This window comes from Orcinus orca, chromosome 2 (genome assembly GCF_937001465.1).
Source record: "Orcinus orca chromosome 2, mOrcOrc1.1, whole genome shotgun sequence".
Lineage (NCBI taxonomy): Eukaryota > Metazoa > Chordata > Mammalia > Artiodactyla > Delphinidae > Orcinus > Orcinus orca.
In genome coordinates, this window is record NC_064560.1 from 14,493,489 (window position 1) to 14,516,000 (window position 22,512).

The following is a 22,512-nucleotide window of genomic DNA, read 5'->3' on the forward strand; positions in this document are numbered from 1 at the left end:
GTCCCCTTAGTGTCTGAGTGTTGTAAAATGTTGCTTTTTTACAGAAAGAATACAAGAAAGATCTGGAATCAAAAATTAAAGGGAAGGGAATGCAAGTTGGCACTGACACCCTTGGAATTCAGCATGCCAAAAGAGCTTCTGAGATAGCTAGTGAGGTTAGTAGAGTGAGTGATGCAGACCTTGAGACTCGTACAAATCATAGTAACAAACTGATTAGTACATGACATTTTCCAAAGCTTTCTGTGACTAGTTTAACAGTTTGGAATGGAAACCATCTGCAGTCATCATGCTTACTGGGAAAATTTACAGTTTCTGCTTTGCTCATTAACTTCAAGTATATCAAAGAAAACTTGGGGAAAGGCATTTTAATAGAACACACACACAGACACAGACACACACACACACACACACACACACACACACACACACACCTGCTCACTTTATTCCGTAATACAAATCTCATGTTAATTTTAAACTATGATAAATATTTTCATACCATTTCTTCTTGAAGGATGGATCGTGTGCTACTTGGCATATCTGCGTTTCCAACTTGGTGAGCAGAACTTGAAAATCACACATCGAGACTATAACATGGCAATCATGCCATTTCTGTGTGATTTGGTTGCATGTTCTCAAAATATCCTCTGTTGACCTCATCAACATGTCTGAAATTTCTGTAGGGTCAGCAATTTTGGGTTGAGGTTCATTCCTCTAATGCCGTTTTCTTCTTCATGTAACACATGAACAACAGGATATTAATTTAGAAGTTTTGTCTTAGATGCTATGACATGATAGATACAAGATAACAAAGTTGTAGCAGTCAGAAGGAAATGTGTATTTTTCGAAGGCAGTTCCCCAGAATCAGTTCCACATCTCTTGAATTCCCCCAGAAATTTTGAAAATGTAACAGGGCCACTGGAGCAGAGAGTATTTGGGAAGAGATGACTTAGAAGAAGAATGTATAAAGAGAAAGTTGGGGTACAGGTTAAGGGGTGTAGCTCACTTACCTCAAGCCTGGCTAGGGTGAGGCTTCAGTTGGGTTACTGGGAGAGCTACGATGTGACAAGTGCAGTTAGGAAGAGCTGGCTTAGGACTGAGTCCCACCCAGGAAATCTGGAGGTTGAGAGGTTACTGCCGGCGGAGTTACTGCTGTGTTGGGATCTGCTTCCATCCCCAGGGTTAGGTACTGGCCAGGGGAATGGAATAGCCATAACTGACTTAGTCAAAGAAACTAGGGATGCCAGAGAATTCTTGACCAATAGAGATTCCATTTAGAAATGGTGGGGGTGGGTGGGAGGATGCATGCTGAACAGGCACTTGAAAACCTTCTTTGACTCTGCCCTTAATTCTGTCATCCCCCTGAGACCATTGTTACGAATTTGCTGTAGAGCCTTCCAGGTCCACTTTTATTTGTATATAGGTAACTATACACTTGTGCACACAGAGACTTAAAAAAACCTTAAATAAATACCATGTACTTTGTGCTTGCTTTTCTCACTAAATATTACGGACCCTTTTCCATGTTGCTTCACATAGTTCTACTTCATTCTTATAGAAGAATTGTATTCTATAACGTGGATGTGAATATGCAACCATTTACATCGAATGTCCCATAGGCACGACCACATGTAAATGGCGTTTAAGTGCATTGTAACAGGGACTCAACATTACACGCCGAAAACCCTTACTTTTTCCCTGGGTCTGCTTCCCTCTTCCACCCTCTTCTTAGCAAATGGTGTCAGTGAAATCCCAGAAACCACTTTGATTTCTCTTGTCAGCAAGTTTCATTGACTCCAGCCCCATAATGACTTCTAGATCCATCTACTCTCCCCCACCCTCATCCAAGCTACCATCTCTATCACCTGGATCATTACAGTATCTTCCTAACCAGAACTTTGCTTCCATCACTGACCTCTCAGTACCCATTCTCTACCCAGCAGCCAGAACAATCCTGGAAGAATTAAGTTATGTGATTCCTCCACTGAAAACTCTCCAGTGGCTTCCAGTCATGGGCAGCATGCGCACCATACTCCTCCCCCTGGGTTTTGCATGGTTGGTTCTTTCTCGTGCTCTCTCTTGTCATTCATTTCTTAGATTTATTAGTACTTTCTTATGGTGGCCTCCTTGAGCTTCTGAGTAGCTAACTACCCAGTAACTATCAAATCACTACTTAACAATTTTCTGCTATTTTTGTTATTATGAGGAGAGTGTGACATCCAGTATTAGTTAAGGTCCTGGATTGGAGTGTGGGAGTGGGGTGGGGAATTTGGAGCTGTAGAAGAGTTTTTCCAAATCACCCTCATGGGGCTGAGACTTGAAGCCAAAATAAAGCATACTTCCTCTGGAGAAAAGAATGTGGGAAGAATAGAGATTTTGCATTTCACACTTTTACCTAAGAACCTTCTGTGACGTATTCCTTTTATGAGAAGTTGGAGTGCTGCATCTTTCCTTAGTATATGGTGATACGTTATTCAGCCATACGCTGGTTTAGATTTCTCTGAGTATCTTGGGACTGTACACAGTTGACACTTGAACCACATGGGGGGTTAACCCACATATAATTTATGGTCTCCCCTATGTATCTGTGGTTCCTCTGCACCCGCTGATTGATCCAACCACAGGCCAGGTAGTACTGTGGTATTTACTATTGAAAACTATCCATGTATAAGTGAACCCGCACAGTTCAAACCCGTGTTGTTCACGGCTCAGACTTACTAGGAAAATGGTGCATTTTTGTCATTGAGAGCCTATGGGAAAAACAGGCCTAGGGGAGTCAGCTGTACTGTGGTTACAGGTAGCTTAAACCAATTTTGGTGAGGCTATTATGTTTGTAATCCGGAGGTGTCCTTTGCATGTAATTATAACCATGTCCCAGTTTGCCTAAATGACAGGCTCTCAGATCCTTTTCAACCAGACTTAGGGACTTTGCTATAGCTCAGTGTTTATTTTTTCAGGTAAAGTCAATGTGCTATATTATTACACAAATGACGTCTAATATTCAAACCTTCCTGTACCTGTGGGCTTGACCATGTGACTTTCTTTAGCCACTGGGTCATTAACACATTTGACTCAGGCTCTAAAAGCATGTGTGCATTGGGACTTGCTTGGAACCTAGATGTCATCATGTTTTTCTTTTAAGTTTTCGGGTATTTTATTATGCATCAATATTAACTGATGTGATTAGCGTCCTATGTAGTCTATTTATGTGCTTTTGAATGCTTTTAGATTTGAAAGTTCATATCGGAAAATTAGATGACATACTTCTACCATGAGACTTTGGTGGCAAAATCTATGATCAGTACCTTAGTTTCTACATATATTGCCCTTCAAATGAGGTGTTTTGCTTTCGGGCCTAAAGAGGCTGGCTAAAAACAGAGCTTTTTACAGACATAGTAATAATTGAATATTGTTAGTTTGAAAGTTAAACATTAGTACTTGAACTTTCATTCGAAAAGTGAAACTGAGACTGTAAGTCAGTGAAAATAGGCAGATTTATGGGTAGTAGATGGGGAAAAATATAGTATTTCTCTGAGATTGAGATTTTTGTTTACGACTTCTCTAAATTTAGAACACCACAAATAAGCAAAGCGAAATTTACTTTAGAGCAGGGAATCACAAATCTACAGTATGTCAACATAATAGAAAATAACTGTTTTTGAAAGAATTTAATAGGAGGTAATCAATAGTTTTTTTCCTTTTAATATAATTTTCATTGACGAAAAACATACAGAAAAATGTACAATTATAAGAGTACAGCTTGCTGAATTTTATAATCAGTTTTAGAATGTGACAAGAGTCTCTTAAGACAGTTGTGTCTGTGTACTTATGACATTTTATTATAAGTAACAGGTAATCCACCTCAAGCTGGCTCAAAAAAGCAGATAACTTATCGTTCTTGTAACCAAACAGTAGAGGAATTCTTGGGTGTGGCTTGATCTAGGACTCAAACAGTGTGATTCCGTTTCATTTTCTATCTTTCTGTTCTCAGGCAGGCTTTTTTCTCCTGTTTGCAAAGAGACATCTGGCAGATCCTAGGGCTAAGACTTCTCCATTCATGTCCAGAAGGAAAGAGAAAGTCTCTTGATACCTTGTGTGGAAAAAGAAATGTACCTATCCTTGAACCGATCATGAAAGGCCAGGGGTGGGCTATAATGATTTACTTAAGCCCAATGGGGCCCTTGGATGGTGGCCAGTCTCAGCCAAGCTGGGGGCTTAGAACAGGAAGCAGTGAGTTGCCCAGTGGCAAATCAAGGAGCTAATGAAGGAAAAAGAGGAGTGGGATTCCAGGGAAGCAACCAGCAATTATTGAACAAGACCTGACAATTTTATACTCACATTTTATTGATATTCATCAACTGAGTTATATATTAACCAATAATTTATCAATTTTACCATATTAAAATATAAAACATTTTCCTTCAGCTCACTGTTTTCTTTTTTAAGTCAGGTTAGTAGAGAAAACCTCCTGATTCCTTGTGAATACATCACTCCAAGTTGTGTTCTTGCCACAAATTAAAAATCTTTGTTGTTTCCTAGAAATAAAAGACATAAAGGTCCGACTTATTTCTAAAAGCCATGATCTTGATGTCAAAAATGACATCGAGTTTTTCAACACAGATTTTCAAATTATTATAAAGCCCTAATTGCAGGTTTTATTTTCTGCAGAAAGATTATAAAAGAGATCTGGAGACTGAAATTAGAGGGAAAGGCATGCAGGTGAGCACAGGTACCCTCGATATCCAGAGAGCTAAGAAAGCATCTGAAATGGCCAGCCAGGTAAGAAACTAATGGCACACACAGTTTAAAACAAACATATCGAATTGCATACAGGAAAAGTATAAGTGGTGTTTCCATATGTGTGGCATTGAGATTCAAACACATAAATATCTACATTGCTGTGGAAGGCCATGCAAAGCTCTGAAGATTGTTTTCTGTTCTTTTAGAAAGAATATAAGAAAGACTTAGAAAATGAAATTAAAGGGAAAGGAATGCAAGTGAGCATGGATATCCCGGATATGCTTCGAGCCAAGAGGGCATCTGAAATCTATAGCCAGGTTGGTAGAGAATGAAGATGCTTAGGATAATGTATTCTAATATCCAGTCACCTTGTGCTGTGTGTGTCTCTGTGATTGGTGTCTTTTTGAGGGCTTTCTATTCAAAGTCAATGCACTCTATTATAAAGGAACCATTGACCAAACCTGATTACCTCATTAATGAAAGGGACAACTGCTGTAGATTCAGTTCAACAGACATTATTGAGTGTCAGAGCGCCCGTGTTGGGGCCCTCTGTTTTGGGTCCAAGGGCATTTTGACCTTTTTAATTTCCATTTTTTGACTCTATTGTGAACTTGGCTCTAATGCTTATACTACAGAAAAAAATTACAAACAATTTGTCTTTTATCCATTTCATCATGAATGTTTTAATTAAAATAATCAACTGAAACTGAGTGAATAAAACTGTACTAGGTGAAATTGAATATTAACTAAAATTTAATGGAAGAACTGAGTTTTCTTGATAAAATTTAATTTGCCAGGTACACCCGTAACATATCCTCTAGAAAACTGGATGTGAGAGAAATAATGACCACAAAAGAAAGTTTATTGGAAGAAGAAAGTTAATCAGATAAAATCTGATTTGGGCAAAAATATTCATTAGTGAATAATTTCTTTGTTATAAAATTTGTTACAAAAAGAATGAATCCTAATGGAAAAATAGTAAAGGGAATGAAAAAAATAAAATGGTTAAAGAAAAATGATGAAGGAATTGAATTTGGTTAGTGGGGTTTGTGTTGAAATAATTTTTAACCGAATTTGACCAAATTTGTCAAAATTCTGGTTGACATGAGCAAAGAGTCTAAACATTCACTGGTTCGAAATGAGAGAGTTACAGGACTCAGCTTCGGTGGCTTGTCACTCAAGAATCCAATACTGGGCTTCCCTGGTGGCGCGGTGGTTGAGAGTCCGCCTGCCGATGCAGGGGACACGGGTTCGTGCCCCGGTCTGGGAGGATCCCACGTGCCGCGGAGCGGCTGGGCCCGTGAGCCATGGCCGCTGAGACTGCGCGTCTGGAGCCTGTGCTCCGCAACGGGAGAGGCCACAGCAGTGAGAGGCCCGCGTACCGCAAAAAAAAAAAAAAAAAAAGAGTAAAAGCTTCCCATAGGAAGTGATGCCTGAGCTGTTGGAATTCCTGCTTTAACTTAACAGTGTTGATTTTTTGAGTATGATGAGGGTACATCTGATTTAAGGAATTTTAGTTATTTGGGATACAATGGAATACTTAAAACGGTGTAATGATGCTGTGGTGCATTTCAACATGAACAGGAATTACCTTTCCTAACAAGCATCCGTATGCCATGCAGTTACCTTCCCTGACTTTGGAGCCAGAGCGCCTGGGTTTAAATCCTGGTTCTGACACTTCTTAGCTAATCCCTACATTTCCCCATCTGTAAGAGTGGATAATAATAGTATCTGCTTGTGGGGTTAATTAAATGAGTTAATGTGTGTTAAGTATTTAGGACAATACCTAATACTATGTAAATGCTGGCACTAGTAGAAGGTATTGCCCAGGATGTATCAGAGCTCAGAGTACATTTTTCTTTTTTTTAAGATGTTGGGGGTAGGAGTTTATTAATTAATTAATTTATGTTTGCTGTGTTGGGTCTTCGTTTCTGTGCGAGGGCTTTCTCTAGTTGTGGCAAGCGGGGGCCACTCTTCATCGCGGTGCGCGGGCCTCTCACTATCGCGGCCTCTCTTGTTGCAGAGCACAGGCTCCAGACGCGCAGGCTCAGTAGTTGTGGCTCACGGGCCTAGTTGCTCCGCGGCATGTGGGATCCTCCCGGACCAGGGCATGAACCCGTGTCCCCCGCATTAGCAGGCAGATTCTCCACCACTGCGCCACCAGGGAAGCCCTCAGAGTACATTTAGTAGAAAGAAAATTGAGATTTCAGTCTCCACTACAAAATACTAGTACCTTTCTCTTAATCAAATGTATCTTTATCTGAAGTAGGAAGCAAAGCATAAATCCAGAAGCATGAAAACAAGTAAGCAAAGAGAGTCAGGTTACTGGTAGGAGTTCTAAGGGCTACTTTGAACAGGAACTGGGACTGCTCCTGAGAGAGTAGGTTCTAGGCGTAGGAATGCTATCAAGGTCAAGCCCTCCCAGGGCGTTTGAATAGTCTGGGTTGGGAGGCATTCATTGCCTGAGTGGAGGTGAATGTGATTTCCTAGACTGTTTGCCTACTCTGTTTGCATATGCTTTTATGTTTACTATGGCATAAGCACATCAACAACTGCTTTGAATCCTAAGATATAATTTAGAGCCAGGTGGTATATAATAGAGTTGGAAAAAGTAGTGCCATTTTCTTTGTCTCTGTCTCTCGTACATGCGCACACAGAGTTTCAGATTCACATTCACTGTTTATAATTTTAGAAAAAGTATAAAGATGAGGCAGAGAAGATGCTTTCTAGCTATTCTACTGTGGCAGATACTCCTGAAATCCAGAGAATTAAGACAACTCAACAAAACATTAGTGCGGTGAGTAGTCATTATTTCTTTTCAGTTGCCACCTTGAAATTATGTTTTGTAAGGAGGGCCTTTTTCCCTCATTGTCTGATTTTTGGCTGCATTGCTAGAATTTTCTGTCAAATGTATATCTTTCCTTCTTTAAAATAATAAGAATACCAAATGTTCTTACAACTTATAATTTATCGTGATTGTTGTAGAATTACAAATTCCTATCTCCTTCTTTGGTACAAGCAACTGCTATTTTTAACTGAATTTTAAAATTTCACTCAAGAAAGAGATCTTAATCTTCCACACAGATTTTACTTTGAAGAATGAAAATAGTCATATGAAGTGATTTCCTTCCTGGTCATTGATTATTTACATTGATAATATACTTAGGGGTTTAGCAGTTTGTAACCAGTTCCTAAACTTTCATATTTTTGTTCTGAGGCATAGGAATTTTGTCAGCACCATTCATTAAGATATTGGGCTTCTATTTAAGGGATATATAAACTTGAATTCTAAAATAAAAATTGATGGTACAGCTAATATTTTAATGTAGAATGAACTCATTTAGTAGTTAGGCAAATGTGTTATTAAAAATATAAATTCTATTATTTCTGAAGATTTCTGGAATATTTTCTGCTTCTAGTAAATTGGCAAGCTCTTAACCCTCCAGTTGTGCTGCTCAGGTACCTTTAGGGTCTTCACAGCCAGGCGGTGCTGAGAAATGAAGAAATCTTGCTGGAGGAGTCGATGAGGGAGAAGGGCAGTGTGGCTCTTACCTCCTGTGATTCCACGGTCTCCCAAATTTCTAGCTTTTGCAGGGGAACATCTCTCATGTCCTGCTCTCCTGACCCCCACTGGTCCTGGTGGTTCCAGGGCCCCCCTCTCCCCACCCCGACTCACACACACTCACGGGACCCGCGGGTTAACAAATATCAAGAGAGGGAGTAGTTCTGTCCTCGTATGACTTCCTTATAATTATTCTATTCTTCTGTAGGACACTTTGTTTTTTCTTTTGCTTTGTGTTTGAAAGGGGTGGGTATTGGTAAGGATGGGAAGGTCTAAGGAATAAGTGGAAAGATAAGGAAAATAGGCTGACTTAGTGTTGATGTTGAAGATAGAGCTAATGTTTTCTTTGAAGAGAACGAGAGCATCTTTGCTCTCATTTGGAGAATAGCAGTTGCTTAAAACTTCATGCTGGTTTTGAATTAAATGATAGCTGCTTAGTGAGCTTTTTTAATATGTCCTTTGATTTTTCTCAAATACACATGTGATATGTATTTGTATTTGAGAAGGAAACTCTAGTTTGCTGATTTATATTCTCAGATCAAACCTTGTAAGTTACCAAGCATACCCTAGAACAGGTAGTAGAGGTTTACTGTAATATTGTGGAATACAAAACCAAAGTTTTGCATTTATTCTCATAATGGATTATTTAATTGATTAACGTGACATTGGTTCTCATAAATAGAAGCTGTATTCACATTACTTTAAAATCTGAGAAATTTTCTTTTTTAAGAATCAGATCTCTAGGACTTGAATTCTAATAAGCTTATAGTTATTCTTTTCCTTCTCTTATAATAAAGGTACTTTATAAGAAAGAAGTAGGAGCTGGCACAGCAGTAAAAGATACTCCAGAGATTGAACGAGTGAAGAAAAATCAGCAGAATATTAGTTCAGTAAGTTGTCTATAGCATTTTTTTAAATATAAATTTATTTATTTATTTTTATTTTTGGCTGTATTGGGTCATTGTTGCTGTGCGCTGGCTTTCTCTACACTGCGGTGAGCAGGGGCTACTCTTCAATGCGGTGCACGGGCTTCTCATTGCCGTGGCTTCTCATTGCGGTGGCTTCTCTTGTTGCGGAGCATGGGCTCTAGGTGCGCAGGCTTCAGTAGTTGTGGCATGTGAGCTCAGTAGTTGTGCTTGCAGGCTCTTGAGTGCAGGCTTCAGTAGTTGTGGCGCACGGGCTTAGTTGCTCCGTGGCATGTGGGATCTTCCCGGACCAGGGCTCGAACCCATGTCCCTTGCATTGGCAGGCAGATTCTTAACCACTGCGCCACCATGGAAGCCCCCAGTTCTCTATAGCATTAATCATCCTTTCCAAAAGCAAACATAAGCTAGATAAATGTTTTTGGTTCTTTACTAAACTGGCTGCCTTTTTTTCTTCACTTTGTTGAAGCACTATTTCATCAAATATCAAAGGTCTAACTTTCAGAGGAAAACTGTAGCCTTGTTCCCCTTGAACCTAAAGCAGTATTTCATCTTGATATATCATAGGGCATAAGAGATAGATCACTTTAATAGTACAGTAATGAAATCTAGGATTAGATTTCACCCTTTTGAACAGAATTTTAAGTGTATTAAATTTTTCAGAGAAAGGATACATTTCAATACCTTTCCACAACTTGGAGGAAAGAAATTTTACCCTGACAGAATGATTAAAGGCCCTAGAACATTCATTTGGTGGCTTAAGAGAAGATTTCAAAGAGGCCCCATTCGCCTTCTGCTTCTTCCAATTTCCAGCAAAGGAAAGCACACACCTTCACTATAATTTTGTAAAATAAATTACCTGCTTCCCCACCCCCTGTTCCCTTTGAGCTTGGGGGAAGGGTAGAGGAGGTGTTTAATGTTATGGATTAAAAACTTCTTCATTCAGTGCTTGACATTTACAATGGATAATTGCTATCCTTACCAATAGGCATATTTGGTAATAGTTGTTATACAGTCATTCCTTGGTATCCGTGGGCGTTGGTTCCAGGAGCCCCACCAACCCACACTCACACACACTCACACACATTCATAACAAAATCTGCAGATGCTCAACTGCCTTACTGTTGGCCCTCCATATCCACTGTTTCACACTGAGGAAGTGAAGGGCCTACTGTATTTAGCTTCTTGCTGAGGAACTCAGTAGGGTTCTTTCCTCGCTTGCCCTTGCCTGACCTTTCTCTTCACCTTCGCCCTTAGAGGCAGAGTTTTCTTGAAGTCATCCAAGTAGAACTGCCTTGATTAAACTCCTCTGTCAGGAACTCTGACGGTTACCTGGCATCTTAGAATATGTGTGCACTGGCATTTGTGGAGACAGAGTAGGAGAGGCAAGGTAATGCTGTGGTAAACAGACTTCAAAATGAACTTACAAAAAATCTGCAGAATCCTAGTGCACTAAAATCCCTGTAGCATGAACGGAGCTGTGCGCGAAAATCCCTGTAGCATGAACGGAGCTGTGCGCGAAAATCCCTGTAGCATGAACGGAGCTGTGCGCGAAAATCCCTGTAGCATGAACGGAGCTGTGCGCGAAAATCCCTGTAGCATGAACGGAGCTGTGCGCGAAAATCCCTGTAGCATGAACGGAGCTGTGCGCGAAAATCCCTGTAGCATGAACGGAGCTGTGCGCGGAAATCCCTGTAGCATGAACGGAGCTGTGCGCGAAAATCCCTGTAGCATGAACGGAGCTGTGCACGAAAATCCCTGTAGCATGAATGAAGCTATCTCCTGAGGAAAGCATAAGGAGGAGGACCTGACGGTGAGGATTCCGATCCGCCACGGCGAGAGCCTGTGTCAGGCAACGCTAGAGTCTGGTGGAGAAATTCGTTCGGCTGAGAAATGTAAAACGGTTGTTTCCTTCACTTCCAAAGGATAATATTTGAAATGTACCCATCAGTGTACTGGTGTATATAATGTTATAAACGTTCTGTACCGTGCAGTTCTATTGCCTACAGTGAAATGACTGGTTGGAGTTGTATGAAAAACAGAAATGTTCATCTTTAATCATGTTTAGCTTCTCACCCGAGGAAAATCACAGAAAGTAGTACAGTCTATCATTTCGTCTCCCAGCATCCCACTGCCCCTTCTAGCAAACAATAGTAGTTCTGTATCTCTGTGAGGTTGGGCCCTAAACTCCTGCTTAGTATTCAAATGGAAAGTTGCCCTTTCAAGATTAGCTAGATCTGTCAAACCAAGGTAGGACTCTTTAACATTTAAAGATCTCGACATTTTCCACCTCCAGAGTAAAAGTCTTTGGGCTATTAGCTTTCTCCGTTAAGAACTACTTTTGAATCTTAGTTAGAGCTAGTCTGTCTCAATGTACTCTCCATTCAACTGTTCTGGATCTGGCCTAATATTGACGTTGTTACTCATATCTCACATTAAATATACAGATGCTAAGATATAGATGATCGCAAAGATATTTAGGTATCATTTCTTTATGACTGTCAGTGTGGATTTCAGCTTTAATCATTTTAAACATTACCAAATGATTTCTAAAAGATGTTTTATGTAGATTTAAGTCTTGGCTAAATGTCAACATATGCCTCTTAAGTCTAGCCCATGTTTCCGTACATATATGTGTGTGTCCTTTTTCTCGAGTCCAATCTTCCATGAATTTTACACATATTAAAATACCACCTGATACGATAGCATCACTAATCATTTCGTAAATTTAAAGAGCTTGTCCCAGGCATAACTGTGTGTTGGCATTATCATTTGTCTGGTTGATCTTCCTCTAAATAGACTTGAACGAGGAGCTTTTGATTGAAGCAAATGCCGGGATATAGGCGGGCTTTACATAACATGATTGTGTGGGTAGAAGACACTTCCTGACTTTCTGCCACTGGCCCATCTATAGCGATCAGCACTCAGTGGCCTCTGTTTGTAGTGCATTTCCCTCCACCTTCCCCTTTCTCTTCTTTTATTTTTTTCTTATTCTGGATCATTTGGGTACTCTCGGTCAGATACACAGTGTTTCCAAGACTTTGTAGCTAACTCAGTTTGACTTTTGCCTTTAAATACATGGTGAATTTCAATTAACATGTTAATAAATAGAAACTGCTTTTCAAATAGAAAATAATAAGTTATTATATTAAGATAATTTCCAAGGTTTTTGGTGCATCTGCCTGATGATAAAATTTATTTTCACAAGCAATATATGCTTATTTTAATTGAAAAACCTCTTCAGGGCTTCCCTGGTGGCGCAGTGGTTGAGAGTCCGCCTGCCGATGCAGGGGGCACGGGTTCATGCCCCGGTCCGGGAAGATCCCACATGCCGTGGAGCGGCTGGGCCCGTGAGTCATGGCCGCTGAGCCTGCGCGTCCGGAGCCTGTGCTCCGCAACGGGAGAGGCCACAACAGTGAGAGGCCCGCGTACTGCAAAAAAACAAAACAAACAAACAAACAAAAAACTCTTCAGTGATGGATAGGTGAATGGATATGGGTTTCTTTGTACTTCAGGATAAAGGAATCCTGAAAGCACCAGATGAAATAAAAATTTGTGTTCCCACTGAAGGAAAATTAATATTGGAATTAAAAATTCAACTATGCAGTAGTTACAAATGAAGAATTCTTAACTATTTTTTAAGCCTTGTGTTGAATAAAACTTACATTTTAAAAAATAAATCATGCAGGTAAAATACAAGGAAGAGATGAACCATGGAACAGCCATTTCTGATCCACCAGAGCTCAAGAGAGTTAAAGAAAACCAGAAGAACATCAGCAATGTGTGATCATATTCCTTTAAGTATTGTTTTCTGTGCGCATGACACTTGTCCGGGTGAAGTACCACTACGATGAATACCATTGTAGGAGGGCCAGTTCCTGAAAGGTGGAGATAAGATTTCACACATATTTATGTTGGGGTAGCATTACACCAAGCATGTGTATTTGCTTATTAAAGAACATGGTATTGAATGCCTACTCTGTTCTTGTTCTTGGGGGCATTCAGAGATGAGGTTAAGGTCTTAGGGGCTGTGTGTATTCTCAGGGTCTCTAGGAGAAGCAGCTGTGGCAGTAAATAAAGATGGTGCATTAAGTGCTGTAACAATAATTAATATTTACTGAGTGTTTACTACGCTTTTTGAGTTCTTTACATGCAATATCTCATTTAATATTAAGTAATAATACTGTTTTCAAAGTGCTGGGGAAATGCAGAGAAGGAAGGCTATGTCAGTGAGAGAGAGGAAAACCCTTGGAGAAAGAGTAACATTTGAGTTAGATCTTGAGGAATTGATAAAAGTTTGGGGTGGATTTCGTGAGAAAGGGCCCTCCTGGCAGTGCAAGCTGAATGTGTTCAGGATCCAAGATCTGTTCAAAGAGGGGAAGGTTTGGTGTGATGGGTACTCGGGCTGGAAGATGGCAGGAGAAAGGTGGTGGAGAGAGAAATCATAATTCAGGCCATGAGGAGGCTGTTGGCAGTGCCAGTGCCCCGACATGGTGATTCAGATGCACACGGTGGCTGCTGCCGCTCTGGCCTTGACTTAGGGATTAAATTGTTTTAATGTGTCCTTTTTTAAAAAATTATTTTATATTGGAGTATAGTTGATTTACAATGTTGTGTTAGTTTCTGCTGTACAGCAAAGTGAATCTGTTATACATATGCATATATGCATATCTATATATGCATGTATAGATATGCATGCATATGTATACATATCTAAAAAGATTCTTTTTTAGATTCTGTTCCCATATAGGTCATTACAGAGTATTGAGTAGAGTTCCCTGTGCTATACAGTAGGTTCTTATTAGGTATCTATTCTATATATAGTAGTGTGTATATGTCAATCCCAATCTCCCGATTTATCCCTCTCCCCATTTCCCCTTTGGTAACCATAAGTTTGTTTTCTACATCTGTGACTCTATTTCTGTTTTGTAAATAGGTTCATTTGTACCATTTTTTTAGATTCCACATATAAGTGATATCATATGATATTTGTCTTTCTCCGTCTGACTTACTTCACTCAGTATGGCCTAGAGATTGTCATAATGTGTCCCTTTTTCTAAAAGAAGGGTTACTAGTTTTCAATTTATCATAGAAACATAACACTCCCTTAAAATAACTATTTGAAAATAATAATGAGTTAATTTAATAAGAAAATACTATAAATCACAGCACAGGTGATATCTGGCATGTCATATGGGAAGTGGTGTGTACATGGTGGAAGTTTGGATAACACTGGAGTAGTGGAGAAGAATGTGGGCCCTGGACTGTTGGTTTGATCCCAGCTTCAGGCCCTACCTGCTGTATAACCTTCATAAGCTACCAACCCCTCTCCAAGCCTGTTTCCTCATCTATAAAACAGAGACTAGAATATTAAGTGAGATATTGCCTGTAAAGACTCAGCATGTTTGTGAGTGGATGAATGCAATACAGAAAGAGTCTCCGTATCAAATTTATGTCCCCAAACTTATATCCACTCGAAATTGGCTACAACAGTTTCTCAACATCAGTAATGCTGTTCAACAATTTTTTCTCCTCTGAACTCAGCCCAGAGTAATCTTTCTTTGTATCCTGCCATCAATAGAGATTGCACTGGACCTTTCCTCACTTCAGGCAGTTATCCGACACAGAATCTGCCTAAACTCTCAAACTGCATACCACGGCACAGAGAAAGAAATCACACTGGCAGGGACCTGACCCTTTCTCATTTATTTTCCAGGCTTATCAAATATCTGTTCACTTGCACATGCACTGCTGAGGGTGTACATCTCAAGTCCATTTTATCTGCAGGCCCTGTAGGCCTTGTGATGTCTTACAAAAAAAAAAAAAAAATTCTCTAACACTAAATTTAAACTCCAAAAAATGATTAAGACTGTCCCCGTGGAGTTCCTTATAATGGGATTTTTTAACCTCTAGTTTTCCTTTTACCTGTCAAAAATTCATTTGATGGACATGTCATTCTATCTGTCTGTGTTGGATCCTCATTTATTTCCTGGGGTGTTGTGGAATTGCCAAGAAAGCTGACCACAAACGTTGGGTCTGATCCCCCAGCTAAGAAAGCGCACCTCTATGCAGTCAGTCAGGAATATCTCCGTAATGCTAGCCAGAGCATGGGCTTCTAATGTTGGAACTTGGTAGAGGAAGAAACTTTGAGGTTCAGGGTTTCTTTACACAGTGACAGCCACTCAGTGAGGTGCAGGCATAGGACTGGCATAACCCTTGTTTCTAATGATAAGAGTGCAGAATTTTAATTTTTAAATATAAAACGGTCATTTGGTAATGGTGCTTTAGTGCTGTAAGCTCACAGAAGGGATCATTTATCATTGCTGATAAGATCGAACTCAGAGAGGCCACCACTAAATTATGCGGTTTGCAGAATAACAACCCAAGGTAGAATTGAAAACATTTGGGCAAGAAAAAGCTTGGATCTGGGATCACTGTGATGACGAAGTCTTTTAGCAAAGCATATTTCACTCTAAAATCCTAATGAAGATTTTAGCTAATGAATGCTCTGTCACTGTGTAATGTTTCTTTTAGTCAGTTGCAGTGTGCTAGCTCACACTTGCTTCCCATAATCCCACACTGTTTTGCGCTTGTCTCTCAGCTCCGGTACAAAGAGCAATGTTACACAGCAACTCCAGTGAGCACGACGCCAGAGATAGAGAGAGTGAGGAAAAACCAGGAGCAGCTGAGCACGGCAAGTTGTTTCTGTTTCTTCTTATATTTTACCGAACAGTATATATTTTTATTTTTTACAACGCCTTCTGAAAAGGCATTAGACCCTCTACATCTTGGCCGCTTCTTCTCCACAGTCACATATTGAGGGGCTGGGACAGTAGACCTCTCGTGTGAGTCCAGAAAATTGGGGACTGTCTTGCTGTCCTTCAGTCCTGCTTGTTTATTCAAGAAATCTTCATTAGGCAACGTGCCAGGCATTATCCTGGTCACTGGTACACAAAGATGGATAAGACCTCATAGTTGGTAAATCTCTAAAACTACACGCAGATTTGAAGAATAGTATCGTGGGTCTGTTGTCAATCTGAGAAAACAGATTGTCTATTGGCATAAGGCAAAAGAAGACCTGGCTTGACTGGGGTTCTAAGACATAATGTCAGGGCAGGGAACCTTATAAATAAAACAAAACATTATCCAATCAGTCAGCAATCTATTGCTAATAAAGGAATGGTAGTTAACAATCCTGAGGTTCCTCTAATGTGGACCCTGTGCTAAATGCTTTATATAAATCCATGAGGTTGGCACGATTTGCTCTCCTGGTTTGTAGGTGTGCGAAACTACGGCTTGAGGAGTTAGAGAATACGCTGGGAACCCACGGTTTGTGACAGCAGGGCTGGGATTTGAACCCAGGCCTCCCTGAATTCAGAAATCTCTTTCAGATGTGTCCCCCAATAGTTATTTTTCCCATTCTTTCACCCTTTTATGGAACTTTTACCATTATAAACAGTAACCTTCTTCTAAAACGGGTAATTTTGAGAGACTTTAAAATTTAAGAGCGAGTTCAGGCTGATGACTGCTTCATCCTTACAAGATCCCTGATGATGGTAGGAGTGAGGAATCTGCAGCTCCTTTTGAAAGTGGAGGCTCCAGGGTCAGAATGGGAGTAAAGCCAGCTTCCCAGGCTGCCGTGGCTACTTCACTATAGTTCTCTTGTAATGATTTCATTACAGTGTTTTCCCCTTATATTTCCATTACATTTAGTTGTGGCATTTGCAATTAGTTTTGGTATTGAACAGCAATATACTTATTTAAAAAAATCATTTTTAAGAAGCACAACAACACTTCGTGCTTGCTAAGTTAGAAGAATCAGAATCCAGGTGCATTTGAACTGAAAGGTTGACACGTGTCTACTGTGGAAAAACATGTTTAAAAATTAGGGTTAATCTTGAGGCTCATCCTCTGTTGTTATTTGGGTGGAGACCATTCTACTGTTTGTTAAAAGTCTTATTTCTCCTCCATAGGTAAAATACAGAGGAGAGATTAAACAGGCAACGGCAATTTCTGATCCACCAGAGCTGAAGAGGGTTAAAGAAAACCAGAAGAACCTCAGCAATGTGTGATCTTAGTAACTTTTTTCTTACAAGAGCAAACATATTGTCAACATGTCAGTGAAGGGGTCGTGTTTACAAAGTTTTCATGACCTGGAGTTGATACTCTGCTCTCAATTGACTGCCAATTTATTGGAAAGGTTTCAAGGTCTTAGGTATTGTGGGTCCAGCCAGGCATTCCCTGCTAGAGTTCCCAGGGACTACAGTGTGATTTTTGTTTGCAGGTTACTGTGCATCCCTCCTTTCTGGTCTTCCTTCATGCTTGTGGTTTCTGTGGTGCCCCAAAGGCTTACAGTGGCAGCTTTGGGCATCTTGGCCCTACAAATACGCTTTCCCAGTCCCTTTCCTACATATATATACATATTCTCATTCTGTAGCCTTTCCGGCCCTGACTCCCACTCCCAGCTGTTGTCACTTTATTTTTGGTTGATGCTGGGGGAAAATTATAAAGTGTGCCTGGCTGAATAGGTCACATGGGACAGGTCCATTCGGGGGGCACTTGTTGAGGGGCTGTCAGTGTTTACTCAGACACCAACTCCTGTCCTGCTCTGACTCCTTTCTGTTATGTAATCCGTGGATGCAGTTCACTGAGAGAATCCTTTTTTGCAGTCATTAACATATAAATTGGGTTCTTTGGAAGAGGAAATTTGGAGATCTATTAGATTCAAAGAAATCTTTTATTCTTCAAGCCTTTAAAATCCTTTTGACCAGATTACAAAGGAAAGACAGTTCCCTGTTTGGCACTTTCCCTGACAACTATATTTTGGAGAAGTAGATGCTCACTTTTTCCCAATATATTCAGAGTCACAGTTGATGTAACTCTGTTACTCTCAAAAGGGAACATGATTCTGGAGAAGGAGGGATGGAGCAGTGGGAAGAATGCTGGCCTCATGGATGACTCTGGTTACTACTTAGGCATCCTGGCAGAAGTTCTGCCACAGTTAATTACTAAAGCCATAACAGTATAGCAGCATTCTATATAGGTAAGAGTACCTTAAAGTAATATCCATGAAGACATTTCATATCATACTCCTTTGTGTTAAAATGCTTATTACAGCTTTACAGAAGGTATGCCCATATAATGAGTACATTAATAGTGATTTCATTCACAGTGATTCACTGCTATGGGATGAATTAAAATAGAATGATTTAAGATGCAAGCATTTTAAATATGACCTAACCTCTGATAGCGTCCTTTTTTTTTTCATAGCTTCCTTTCCTTGGCTAGCTCTTTAAAATAAGTACAATGAGACTCTTATTTAGGTGAATTGATTCACAGTGCTCTGCTTTTGTTTTCTGAAATGACAGGTTTATTATAAAGGTCAGCCTGGAAGAGCTACGGCTTTAAGTATAACTCCTGAAATGGAAAGAGTAAAGAAGAACCAAGAAAATATTAGTTCGGCAAGTTGTTTTGTTCACTTGGGGCTATCGCAAAGGACATGTCCTTTATATTATTTACTTGCAAACCTGTTTCCTCCTTGTGAAAATAAAATCGATTTCCAAGAAACCTTTGTAATATATGCAATAAGTCCATGTATTATTTCAGATGACTTCCAAAAGCTGCCACTGTCTAACTTTATATTATCCTGCAACTCTTTGTTGATATTTCCAGATGTGACCAACACTTACATTTAAAGTCTTGTTTTAAACTGTATTCTGTTCATTTAAATAATGATTCATGTTATTTTAGCCAGTGTCTTTGAAAGTAGTAAAGTCTTTGGTGTGTAAGTTAAACAATTGTTATTTTACAGATGTATTCCATTGAATGTGGCTTGTTAAATCCTCTCTGCAAAACAAAATAAGAAATGACTCATTACTCCAAAGTAAGGATTTAGAGGGGAAAAAAATCTTTAAATATATTTAACACAGAATTCAGTTACTCATTAAACTCCCTTGGTGCACATCGGTGTCTTATTCGGGGAGTGTGCTTTCTCTTAGGAAATACCAGGGCTTCCGTTCTGAATGCACATATGCCCTCGGGTCTGCAATAATTGGGATCCTAATCTTATACATAATCAGCTTCGCAAATAGCAGTGTGCTGATGGTCAGATGTCAAAAAGAGCTTTATGCCTAGGAATCAGCATTTAGGCTTTACAATGCACAGCTCTCTAGTGGTATTTCTGTCCAGAGATGCTGATTGTATTCAACATAAACTGCCTTTAAGTGGTGGCTGCTTAGAGGGAACCTAAATTTGTTACTTATTGATTCTTGTCGTCTGCAGTGGGCAAATAAAAGGAAATAGAGGGATGTTCCGTATGCATTCTTTCAGTGTTATGGTGGGAAATGGGGAAATAGAGAAATGGAAAAATAAATTTCGGTTCCATTTAGCTTTGGATTTTCCCTGTTTAAGTGTGATAACCACTTTTACTGACACATTGTTAGTGGATGTTGGGCACTCACACATTTGTTTTCAGTTGGTAGAGAGATTTAGGTCATCTTGGCTGCAGCCTTTAAAGGAGACCATCGAGAGTAAAATTTTAGATTGTTATTCTAGAACGAAATGTAATTCACCAAACAAGTTACCTGGGAAGTAATTCACGATACGTTGTATATGTTTCACTCACTTGGGAAGCTTGAAAAAGTTATGTAATTTTTTTTCAATTATAATTGTCTTATTTTTAAATATGTTCTACTATTTACTTTGCAGGTAAAATATACCCAGGACCAGAGACAGATGAAAGGTAGACCAAGTCTGATTTTAGATACACCTGGTCTCAGACATGTCAAAGAAGCTCAAAATCATATTTCAATGGTAGGGTCCAACCAGGTCCTCCATCTGTGACTAAAACATACTAAGGAATGGTGCCACCCAATGCACTGATGGCGTTGTTCACCATTAATCTGGATAACTAACAAAGCATGGAAAGGCCGATGGGCCCGTCCTCTGGGGGGAGCTTTCTAATCACACTGAAATGTAATAAAAATATTTAGTCTAATAAAATAATTTTTCTCAGTGACTTTTTGGGTGTGTTTTTTATTTCTAACGTGACTACTGTAAATGTACTTTATGAAAGATATTTGGTTGGACTTCTCTTCGGTTCATTTTAAGGTTGAGTTTGGTGTGTTTAAATGTTTAAGGAATATAAAAATATGTATTTTTTAAGAACAGTTTCATGAGATGTATTTTATATACCATAAAGTTCACCCATTTAAAGTATACAATTCAGTGGTTTCTAGTATAATTTACAGAGTTGAACAACCATCACCCTAATCCAATTTCAGAACATGAAAAACATGTTTTGAAATATATATATGTTTTTGTAATTATATACAAAAATGTATATATATAATTATTGGTAACTCTCAATCTAATTTTAAATAATATGGTTTTCTTGAATAATTGTGTAGAAATACCTTATCATTTTACTGCATACTAAAGTTTAAGAGATAGGATATTAATTTATACCTAAGTGAGTTCGTTTTAGGAAGTAACCAGGATTTTAAAAATATATCTTTTTAACACTTCTTACTGATATACAGGTTTGTATATTAAAAGAGCTGCTAACCGTAATGATGAAAAACATTGTGAAAATGTCAGCTTGATTTCTGATGCTAGGAAACGGAAGTTTCAGACATTATTTTTGGAATAATTGGAAAAGATACATCTATGTAGAAAATAGGTGCAGCTGGTACAGTGACAACTATCGTTATATCAAAATTTTGTGAGTTGTGTAACAATCAGGAAATTTCAGTTTGAGTTAATATGGTTTTTCACTTTTTCAGGTGAAATATCATGAAGATTTTGAGAAGACAAAGGGAAGGGGCTTTACGCCTGTTGTGGATGACCCCGTGACAGAGCGAGTGAGGAAGAACACCCAGGTTGTCAGCGATGCTGCCTATAAAGGTGTCCATCCTCACATCGTGGAGATGGATAGGAGACCTGGAATCATCGTTGGTAAGCTGACGGGCCTGCTTGGCAAGTCTGCACAGTCAAAAAGATCGTGCTTGCCCTGGCTTTAAAATTCGCTTCCTTATTCATCGGACTCCTCCTCAAATGCTTGAGGTGGTGCCCAGGTGAAAGTGGACTACAGGTAATATTGTTTGACACCATGTTGGATGGGATTCATGGCCTTTGCCAGGTATCATTGCAAATCCATTCTGTTGTTGGACGTCCTCTGTCTTTAATAACCTTCTGGTCTTAAGAGTGTTCCTACTTGTTATGCAAAGAAGCCCAGATATCAGACATGGGTGATAATGAAGGATGAGCAATTTTTTTGTTTCCCTTTAGCTTAGGTACTGTATAATTGTACTGCAGACATTGTCTGCGTGGGTGACATAACAGAAGTAATCCCATTTACGTCCTTTTACTGCAAATAGACATGCCAGAGAGATTCTGATGATTATGATTCTGATGAATATGAATAGCTTATATATTTTTTAATATTATCTCTGAACTGGGAGAATCGAGGGCTGTCTGAAAGTCTCACAAATCAGAGAGGAAGGAACCTCTCGTCCTGCTGTTCCTTCTTGTCAGCCTGGGCAAATCTTAGGAACATAGTGTTGAATGGTGACAGAGCAAGGCTTATACTAAAATCTAAGGCAGGGCTAGAAAGGAAAGTTACTAATTTTTCAATTTGTTCAACATTTGTTTCTGTTGTAGGGGGAGAAGTTTTTGATTTTTATTTTGTTTTCTTAGACAAAAACCTTTTAGTTGCTTCTTATGAATTACTCACATGTCCTTAATCAGGAGTTTTAACCCAACGTTTTACCTGTTTCAGTGTGTGGAGAGCACGAGTGGTGAGGGTTCAGGGATGCAGGGAGTTGTCTGGCGTGCACGTGTGTTGGGTGATGATTCGCAGGCTCCCCATGGAAGGTCAATGAACTAGGCAACTTCAATTTGATCACAAAGTTTTCTTAGCAAATCCAGTGAGTGTGAATATCCCTTTGTTCTCTGAAGTAGGCTGTACAGTGGGTTTGCCTATTACATGCTTGCTTTTTGCATTCGCCCCTTTTCAGACTTTTGCTTGACTCTCTTGGGTGCTGACTTTTTTTTATTCATTCCTGATTTGTTGATTTCTTCCTTTGGTAAAAGACCTCAAAGTTTGGCGCACAGATCCTGGCTCCATCTTCGACATTGATCCCCTGGAAGACAATATTCAGTCTAGAAGTCTACATATGCTCTCTGGTACTGCTTACATTTTGAGTTCCTTCCCATTTACGTGGTTTTGTCCTCAAAGTGAAGCTACTGTGAGCTGTGGAGGTTCATTGTGCCGTTTGTGTAGTGTAAATT

The 22,512-nt window shown here is 39.5% G+C and overlaps 1 protein-coding gene across 2 annotated transcripts in view; it reads left to right on the plus strand.

Moving 5' to 3' along the window:
* The window catches only part of NEBL (nebulette), a 111,810-nt gene that overhangs the window by 60,530 nt on the left and 28,768 nt on the right, over nucleotides 1–22,512 (plus strand). Inside the window, exons 14-25 of one of the 2 annotated variants that reach the window (XM_049705560.1) lie at nucleotides 45–155; nucleotides 4,666–4,776; nucleotides 4,944–5,054; nucleotides 7,430–7,534; nucleotides 9,097–9,189; nucleotides 12,911–13,003; nucleotides 15,824–15,916; nucleotides 17,196–17,288; nucleotides 18,591–18,683; nucleotides 19,930–20,034; nucleotides 21,006–21,177; nucleotides 22,315–22,407. In XM_049705560.1, coding sequence (XP_049561517.1) covers nucleotides 45–155; nucleotides 4,666–4,776; nucleotides 4,944–5,054; nucleotides 7,430–7,534; nucleotides 9,097–9,189; nucleotides 12,911–13,003; nucleotides 15,824–15,916; nucleotides 17,196–17,288; nucleotides 18,591–18,683; nucleotides 19,930–20,034; nucleotides 21,006–21,177; nucleotides 22,315–22,407 — 1,273 coding nt within the window. Of the gene's footprint in view, nucleotides 1–44; nucleotides 156–4,665; nucleotides 4,777–4,943; nucleotides 5,055–7,429; nucleotides 7,535–9,096; nucleotides 9,190–12,910; nucleotides 13,004–15,823; nucleotides 15,917–17,195; nucleotides 17,289–18,590; nucleotides 20,070–21,005; nucleotides 21,178–22,314; nucleotides 22,408–22,512 lie in introns of those variants that run through there. The other variant, XM_049705559.1, reaches the window with a different exon arrangement.